Below are 9,481 nucleotides of genomic sequence, written 5' to 3'. Positions count from 1 at the left end.
CGGAGTTTCGCTCTTGTTACCCAGGCTGGAGTGCAATGGCGCGATCTCGGCTCACTGCAACCTCCGCCTCCTGGGTTCAGGCAATTCTCCTGCCTCAGCTTCCTGAGTAGCTGGGATTACAGGCATGCGCCACCATGCCCAGCAAATGTTTTGTATGTTTAGTAGAGACGGGGTTTCACCGTGTTGACCAGGATGGTCTCGATCTCTTGACCTCGTGATCCACCCGCCTCGGCCTCCCAAAGTGCTACGATTACAGGCTTGAGCCACCGCGCCCGGCCCTCCAGTTTTCAAAACGCTGAAGCACACCTATATTAAGAACTCTTGCACTTCATCTTTACCTTTCAAAGAGAAAAGGCAAACCTAATACAAAGGTACTTATTGAAATAAACTTGATCTTTTCAATGCATCAGACCTATCAAAAAGATCAAAGAAATTTGCCCTTTTATGCCAAAGTAAAAATATGGGAATTTTCTTCTCATGTGGGCTTAATTTGTTTTTCTCGGCACATTTGAGTAATTTGGTTTTGCTTAGCATTTTCAGCTCCAGTTAACTTTTCTTCATGATATTACAGTTTTCTTTGGTTCACATTTTAAAAAAGGTAACACTTAAAATGACTTGTTTTGTACTCTCTGAGAATGGTTTCATGTGAATCAAAATGTAATTGACATGCAAATGATAAGAAAAGCTCCCTTGTCATTCTTCTTGAGAAACATGTGTCCGTTCACTGTGGAAGGAAACGACAAAGCAGTGTCACTGCTATGTTAAAACCACTTTCAGTTTCCTCCTGTTTAGCAAATGGGCCTTTGTTTCTAGTAAGGGATTCAGGTTTTTCCCTTTCTCCAACATAAAATTTTAGGGCTTGGATTTTATGATATACCCATGTTCCAGCAGATTCTAATGTGACCTTTTTACTTACAAGTCATGTATCCCAGTAATTTGCCACATTCCAAAATGGGCATGGAGATAACAGCATTCTGTGATGGCTTCAGTGACCACTGCCCTACTGAGTTCCCTCCTCCTGCTGGCTGCCTTTGTAAGTGAGGTCATCATTCCAGGGAGGCACAAAGTTTTACTATCTGGAGTATGTCTGTCTATCTGTCTCTCTCTCCCTTTTCTTTTTTTTTGAGATGGAGTCTCGCTCTGTCTCCCAGGCTGGAGTGCAATGGCGCGATCTCGGCTCACCGCAAACTCCGCCTCCTGGGTCCAGGCAATTCTCCTGCCTCAGCCTCCTGAGTAGCTGGGATTACAGGCATGCGCCACCATGCCCAGCTAATTTTTTGTATTTTTAGTAGAGACGGGGTTTCACCATGTTGACCAGGATGGTCTCGATCTCTTGACCTCATGATCCACCCGCCTCGGCCTCCCACAGTGCTGGTCTCCCTCCCTTTTTAATGTGATTAAGAACAAGGAATAAACAAATGTATCTGTGTAGAACATATGAACACCAAACTTACAGTTCTAAGTTCTTTCTTTTTTGTAAGTTACCATTTACTGAGTGCCGCTGTTACTCATTCTCACACTAGTCCTGCAAGCTTTGTTTTCAGAAAAGGAAACTCAGATTTAGAGAGGATGAGTAACTGTTCACAACAATCCAAGGATTAAGTGACAGATCCAGTAGTCAAACCTAGACCTCAGGATTCCTTGTTGCCTCTTTATTTACAAATAAAGTGACTTGGAATTCAGAACATATTTTCCTGAAAACACTGTCACAAAATGATAGTTCCCAGACAAGCTTACAAATAACTAACTGTGGAAATACCACGCAATTACAGCAGAAATGTATTCTGATGCCACAGTGGTAATTAAGCAAAACAAAGCAGGTTGAGGAAGAAACTGTTGTTTTTTAATCTAGTGTTTGGAAAAAGATAACTTTAAAGGGCAAAGGAAGAGAAAAAGCATGCAAAGAAACTAGGTGACTTCCAGACATTTGCAAGGCTTTTTAGAGGTTTATGGCACTGATTTGTTTACACATTAAACTGTTAAATGACTTTTTTTCACCTTGAGAATATAACTGTAGACCTAACAACCCCACCCCAACCAGAATTGGGAAAGAAGTGAATCAGGGAACTGAGAATGCTGAATGGAAAAAAGAACAGGCTTGTAGGTCATGAGATGCTGGGGAGGGGTGGACCTTGGATCTGACAGTTCTACCATTATCAGCCTTCAGGTGGCACTATTGACCCAAGATTGCTTGGCTGGTGTTCTGAATAGTTTTGAGGTTGACAATTTGAGATCAGCCTCTGCTTTTTTTTTTTTTTTTTTTTTTGAGACACAATCTTGCTCTGTCACTCAGGCTATAGAGTACAATAGTACAGTTATATCTCAGTGTAACCCTCAAATTCCTGGGCTCAAGCAATGCTCCCGCCTTAGCATCTACGAGTAACTGGGACTACAGGTGTGCACCACCATACCAGACTAATTTTCTTTAATTTTTTTTTCTGTAGAAACAAGGTTTCACAATGATGCCTGGGCTGGTCTTGAAGGCCTGGCCTCAAGCGATCCTCCTACCTCAGCCTCTCAAAATAATGGGATTATAGGCATGAGCTACCATGCCCAGCCTCCTCTGTTAATGGATCTTGAAATAGGCATTAAAACTTCCTTGATTTAAACATGGTTTGTTTTCTTGAACTATTTTGAAATTCACTTGGCACCATTTTTATGTAGGAGGGTTTTTCGGTACATTCCTCCCATTGGTTTTTCAAGGTTTATGCCTTTTTCCTGCCTGAATATCAGCACCTTTTCATCTCAGCTGAACTGTTTCCCAAGATAGTCTTTGACTCAGCAAAGATTCTCATCTCACTACTACAATTTCTCATAAATTGGCATATTCGGCCAACAATAACCCCTACATCTAGTTTAAACTGAGTTGAGATATTTATTCCACCAGCAGCTTTCTTGATTTTTATGTATTCCCTGTATATTTTTTTATATCTATTAGCTGTAATTTGTGCATATCATGGATATCATTCTTATACCTGTTTCAGTGTTGTGTCCCTCTGAAGAAAAAGCTACTGTTTTCAGCTGATAAAAAGTTAGCTAGTTTGGGCCGGGTGCGGTGGGTCACGCCTGTAATCCCAGCACTTTGGGAGGCCGAGGCGGGTGGATCACGAGGTCAAGAGATCGAGACCATCCTGGTCAACATGGTGAAACCCCGTCTCTACTAAAAATACAAAAAATTAGCTGGGCATGGTGGTGCGTGCCTGTAATCCCAGCTACTCAGGAGGCTGAGGCAGGAGAATTGCCTGAACCCAGGAGGCGGAGGTTGCGGTGAGCCGAGATCGCGCCATTGCACTCCAGCCTGGGCAAAAAAAGCGAAACTCTAAATAAAAAAAAAAAAAAAAAAAAAAGTTAGCTAGTTTGTATTAAAGCAGAATATATAAGATAGAAGCAATCTCACAATTCATACATGCCTTCTGTTTTTAAGAAAATGAATCTTTTGAGCTATTGGATTTATTTCTATAGGGCTACTGTCTATTTGTTTTTCCCAAATGGCTCTCAGTCTCTAGGCAGAATTCACTTCAGTAACCTAGAAGCCAAATGACCTCATAACTCATTAGCAGTTCTCAGAGCCATCTGGAGCACTTGAGGAGAACAGTGTTCAAAGGACTGATAGTAAAAACAACAGCGTAATTATGTCTCTGCCATGATTACACCTTTTGATGGCAAGCAGTCAGCATATTAATGCTGCAGATTGCTTAGGTGGGTGTTTTCTGAAGGTATAATAATGCTGGACTAGGATAACTTGTTTCCCTGTCTTCTTCATCCCCAGCCTACAAATAGGTAAACAGTCAGTCAATTAACCTGGTGAATTACAAAATAGTTGGTTGTGAAAGAGGCAGTACAGCAAGGAAGTAACAGCATATAAACACAAAATGCAAAAATCGCAGACGTCAAGCATGGGAAGGAAATAGCCATTTGAACTGTGGCTGTTCTCCACTCTAAGGCATATCCTGCTAACACTGCACTCAACCATGAGTGGTTTGCTGTGTTTTCATTTTCTAAAGTATTCATTAGGTAATCTTGGCATTTCTCACCCTAACCTGTATCTTTCTTCTCATTTTCTATAGGAATTCTAACTCCTTGCCACTCAAGAAATGTCCTCCCTTTCAGAATATGCCTTGCGCATGTCTCGTCTCAGTGCTCGGCTATTTGGTGAAGTCGCCAGGCCTACTGATTCCAAGTCTATGAAAGTGGTGAAACTGTTCAGTGAACTTCCCTTGGCCAAGAAGAAGGAGACTTATGACTGGTATCCAGATCACCACACTTACTCTGGACTCATGCGGACACTCCGACTTCTGGGACTCTACAGGTGATGACAAACACAGAGAGGGACGTATGAGAGGCTTTTTTTTAATAGATCAGAAAAGGAAAAAAAAAAATTAGCCTTTCTTATACTAGAGCCCAGGTAGTTCAAAAGGTACAGTTTGCAGGAGAAAGGCTTCTTTCAAAATACCCATAAAGGAGAGACCAAAAAAAAAGGAAAGTCATGCTTGTTGGAAGACATATTTTAATTATGTCTACAACATGACTAATGTTGAATAGATACTGAGCTGTAGAGAGGTGTTTAATAATTGTTAATCTAAGAGCACTCTAAAAAGGATGTAGAGAGGGCGGGTGCGGTGGCTGTAATCCCAACACTTTGGGAGGCCAAGGTGGGTGAATCATGAGGTCAAGAGATGGAGACCAGCCTGACCAACATGGTGAAACCCCCTCTCTACTAAAACTACAAAAATGAGCAGGACGTGGTGATACACGCCTGTAGTCCCAGCTACTCAGGAGGCTGAGGTAGCAGAGTCGCTTGAACCTGAGAGGCAGAGGTTGCAGTGAGCAAGATCGCAGCACTGCGCTCCAGCCTGGCGACAGAGCCAGATTCTGTCTCGGCAGTTGAGGGGGCAGGGGAGATGCAGTAAAAGCCCCAGAAACACCAAGGCTGCCAGGGCAGTGGGCTCTTGTTATCAGATGAACAGAGTGACCCCCACCTGATCTGTTGCGTAACTGGTATGTGGAGCCTTTTTTCTCTTCTGGTGGCATTTTTGTTGACATTCTCTTATTTCTTCCTACTCTTTTCTGGCATTTTTCTTTTGTATACTTTTTGATATATTAACTTGGTCTTGATAAGCTGTAGTTTGCCTCTAAGGATAATATGTAAATCACACAGGCTCTTAATACCATGTGTTGGTACTAGGAAGTAGGTGCTTAGGACTGTATGCGTCTCTAGAAAGAAAAAAGATCAGGCCAGGCACGGTGACTCATGCCTGTAATCCCAGCACTTTGGGAGGCCAAGGCATGCAGATCACATGAGGTCAGGAGTTTGAGACCAGCCTGGCCAACATGTTGAAACCCCGTCTCTACTAAAAATACAAAAACTATCTGGGCATGGTGGCACGCGCCTGTAATTCCAGCTACTTCGGAGGCTGAGGCAGGAGAATTACTTGAACCCAGGAGACGGAGGTTGCAGTGAGCTGAGATCATGCCACTATATTCCAACCTGGGCAACAAAGCAAGACTCTGTCTCAAAAAAAAAATCAAATACCTATGTGATCATTTTCATTAAATTATTTCTTTGGCCAGGTGTGATGGCTCACATGTGTAATCCCAGCAATTTGGGAGGCCAAGGCAGCTGACCACTTGAGATCAGGAATTTAAGACCATCCTGGCCAACATGGTGAAACATCATCACTACTGAAAATACAAAAATTAGCTAGCCTTAGTGGTGAATGCCTGTAATCCCAGCTACTTGGGAGGCTGAGGCAGGAGAATTACTTGAACTCAGGAGGTGGAGGTTGCAGTGAGCCGAGATCACACCACTGCACTCCAGCCTGGGCAACAAAGAGAGACTCCGTCTCAAAAAAAAAAAAAAGAAAAAATATTATTTTTTTTAATATGTTCATTACAAAGAATTCAAGTAGTACATAATTGTATAAAGTTAAAATACCTACCATCTTATTAAAAATGTAAGAAGTTGTAATTGGACTTGTTTTGGGCAACAATACAAAAATTATTTGGAATCACTTATTCTAATACAATAGAATTAATAGTACAGGATGACATTCATTCCAGATAGCTAAAGATTGGTACATTCACTATCCAATGGATATTTTTTAAGTACCTTCCATGTGCAGGCACTTAAGATGGCACTAGGGGAATAGCAGCGAACAAAATAGATTTGCTTGGCTAACGTATTATTAGAGGTTATCATCTATGATATGTTTGGAATGTTTGGAATTGCTTTGGGACTACCTCCAGGCTTAGAAAATAAAAACTAATTTTATTATAACTCAAAATAAAATATTGGGAGACAGATATCCTGAGTAGAAGATTATAACCCATGAAAAAATCAGATTCAGTTATTTTAATTTATCTGTTTGGTGCTGCTCTCTGTTTGTTTGAAAAAATAAAGACTTAGCTATCTTTAAAGACAGGGAAAAACTACTTTATCTGTAGAAAAGCAGAAATATTTTCATGTACTCATTAGGTATGGTAAATGGCACCTCCAAGATGCCAGACCTCCTGTGGCATCAGGCAGGATGAAACTAGACAGTCTCCAATAAAGAAAATATTATTCAGAGACCTGCACAAGAGGGAGGGAAGCACCGGTGCTCAGAAACAATTGATTCATTCAGTTAACCAGGTGCCTAGCTTATATCATCAACAGAGACAGAGTCGCCAGAAAGTTATCTTTCTGTCCAGTGGTTGATGAGAATGAGGGAGGGGGAGAAGAAGGGAAGGAAAATAATAATAATAATAATAAGTAAATTATATGATCTGTTACAAAGTTGAACGTACTATGGAAAAAAATAGTAGAGCCAGCTGAGCAGTGTCCAGAGAGCTGACAGGGCCTGCGGTGGGTGGGGAGAGGCCAAGTTACAGGATGAAACAGGCAGTCAGGGTCAGCCTCGTTGGGGAGTTGAGGCTTAAGCAGAGACTTGGAGGTGGCGAGTGAGCTGAGTAGGACTTGGGGAAGAGCTGGCAAGGCAGAGGGGCAGGAGCGCAGCAAAGGCCTTAAGGTGGGAGTATTCCGTTCCAGGAGGAGTGCAGGCTACTGGGAGGGTGTGGGACTGGAGACAGATTGCAAGGGGCTGTGAGGCCATAGTAAGGATGATGGCTTTTGCTCTGAGTGACATGGGGAACCATTTGCAGGGCTATGAACAGGAGTGGCATGATCTGACTTATATTTTGGAAGAATTACTCCAGCTGCACTGTTGAGAATTCTTTGGGGATACTCACCACTAATCCCACAGAGTTGTATACTGTCCATGATATTCATGGATAGCCTAGAGAGTTAGAAATTAAGCTCAGCAAACCCCTCTCTTACATTTGATTCATACACTGTTATTATCCATACTTTACAGGTGAGGAAACTAAGGTGCAGGGAGGTAAGGTCACTTATTCAAGGCGACAGATCTAGTAAATGGTGGAGCTGTGATTTGAACCCAGGTTCACATTCCAGAGCTTACATGTTTAAACACTGTATCATTCTTTAGGTATCTGGGCTTAAGATGTAGACTTCTTTTACAGTATAAGCAGTCTTCAACTTCTACACCATCCACATACTTACATAGTCCTGGGTACCTTGATTCCTTTAGTATCTTTTGATTTGGCTTCCTTCTGCCTGAGCCTTTCCCCAGCAGCCTTTTTGCGTGAGTCACCCACTGCCATTAAGGTTTCACCATGTTGGCCAGGCTGAGCTTCCTCTGGACCTCACCCCATTCTTAGTAGATACTAGTTCCTAGGGCAGTCAGGGTCTTTGTGTAGCTGTTGAAGCTGATACCCAGTTTTTCTCCTTTCTGTGTTTTGTCTTAGTGCTGCAGGGAAATTGGGGGTAATCATTAGTGTTGTGTCATTGTTATGTAGGTTTACATGGGCTGGCCTGAGAATTTCATTGCAGTTTGTGGCACTGTTTCTGTGAGGGGAAACATATTCATAAGCGAATTTTTGGAACACACCGCATCTGTATGTTAGGGACCCCCTGTACTTTTTGTTCACCAAGCTGAGCATGTGGCCATCTTATAAAAGTCAAAGATTGATAACCAGAATGACCTAAGAGAGCAGTGCTAGACTGGTATACTTTTCTACTCTTGTAAAAACAACTGGTTAATTATTTTTTCCTTCTTCATTCAGAGATGAGCATCAGGATTTTATGGATGAGCAAAAACGACTAAAGAACCTTCGTGGAAAGGGGAAACCAAAGAAAGGAGAAGGGAAAAGAGCAGCAAAAAGGAAATAATTTTGGTCCCTCAAGAGGGAGAATTTCTTCCTCAGTGACAGAGAGAAGAAAGTGCATTTATTGTCTTTCCACATATTGGAGGAATGTCATCTTCCTAAATGAAGGTTATTTGGAGGAACACAGTCATATCCTTCTTGAAATCTAATCCAGTTAAATTGTGGCTGGTTTCTTGAACACATTCTAACTGTGCAAAATTATTTTGGCCTTGGCCATGTAATGTGATGTTTACCTAGTTCTCTAATGAAATGAATAAATAAGTTATTGTTTGATGATTTGTTTGGGGTGGGGTGGGATGGTGGGGAATGGAGGGGAAACTTTATTAAGTGAGCGTCCTATAATGTTCTCATTTCTCCCTTCTTGCTTACTCACCCAGCCCTAACTTCTTTCATCTCGGGCCCTTCAGCCACTGTCTCCACCACCAAGCTCACAAACTTTCTGTGCCTCTTCACCTACTCCTTTGAGAAACCTATTAAGATGAATTTGTAGGGTAAATATCTTTTAAAAGGAAGTGTTGTATACCTGCTCTGTACAAGATACTGACTGGGGCCCTGGTAATACAAGTGGTTAGCAAGAGAAATACTCCCTACCTCGTATAAGTTTCAGTCTTATGGGAGGGAATTAATTACATACAATTGTATGTACTACATAATTAAATATAATTTTATTACATGCTACAAAGGAAAAAGGCTCTGTAAGAGGAAGGATGGATGGATGGATGGATGGATGGATGGATGGATGGATGCAGAGAGAGATAGCCAGAAGCCCAAACCACATTAGGGAATTTAAATGAAGCTTCCCTAAAGAAATGATATTTAAGCTGAAGGATAAATAAGAGGTAGCCAAAAGGAAAATGGTGAGAAAGGTATCTGAGGCAGAGAGTACCATTTCCAAAGCCCTAAGATATGAAGAAATTGTCTGTTCAAAACATACTGACTTGTTGGCTGGGTGCAGTGGCTCACGCCTGTAATCCCAGCACTTTGGGAGGCCAAGGCAAGTGGATCACGAGGTCAGGAGTTGGAGACCAGTCTAACCAACATGGTGAAACCCCATCTCTACTAAAAATACAAAAATTAGACAGGCATGGTGGTGCGTGCCTGTAATCCCAGCTACTTAGAAGGCTGAGGCAGGAGAATCACTTGAACCCGGGAGGTGGAGGCTGCAGCGAGCTGAGATCACGCCACCGCACTCCAGCCTCAGTGACAGAGCAAGACTCCATTTAAAAATAAAAGAACACTGACTTGTTCATGGCTGGCC

At 42.1% G+C, this 9,481-nt stretch overlaps 1 protein-coding gene across 1 annotated transcript in view; it reads left to right on the top strand.

Moving 5' to 3' along the window:
• The window catches only part of MRPS33 (mitochondrial ribosomal protein S33), a 9,568-nt gene extending 1,069 nt beyond the window's left edge, over nt 1-8,499 (top strand). Inside the window, exons 2-3 of the mRNA XM_017499759.2 lie at nt 4,068-4,309; nt 8,122-8,499. Coding sequence (XP_017355248.1) covers nt 4,095-4,309; nt 8,122-8,227 — 321 coding nt within the window. The 5' untranslated portion in view covers nt 4,068-4,094 and the 3' untranslated portion in view covers nt 8,228-8,499. The remainder of the gene's footprint in view (nt 1-4,067; nt 4,310-8,121) is intronic.
• Nucleotides 8,500-9,481: the final 982 nt, after the last annotated feature.

This window comes from Cebus imitator, unplaced genomic scaffold (assembly GCF_001604975.1).
Source record: "Cebus imitator isolate Cc_AM_T3 unplaced genomic scaffold, Cebus_imitator-1.0 Scaffold260, whole genome shotgun sequence".
NCBI classification, from domain to species: domain Eukaryota; kingdom Metazoa; phylum Chordata; class Mammalia; order Primates; family Cebidae; genus Cebus; species Cebus imitator.
The sequence above is the reverse complement of the archived record's forward strand: the minus strand, read 5'-3'. Positions and strand labels throughout refer to the sequence as shown.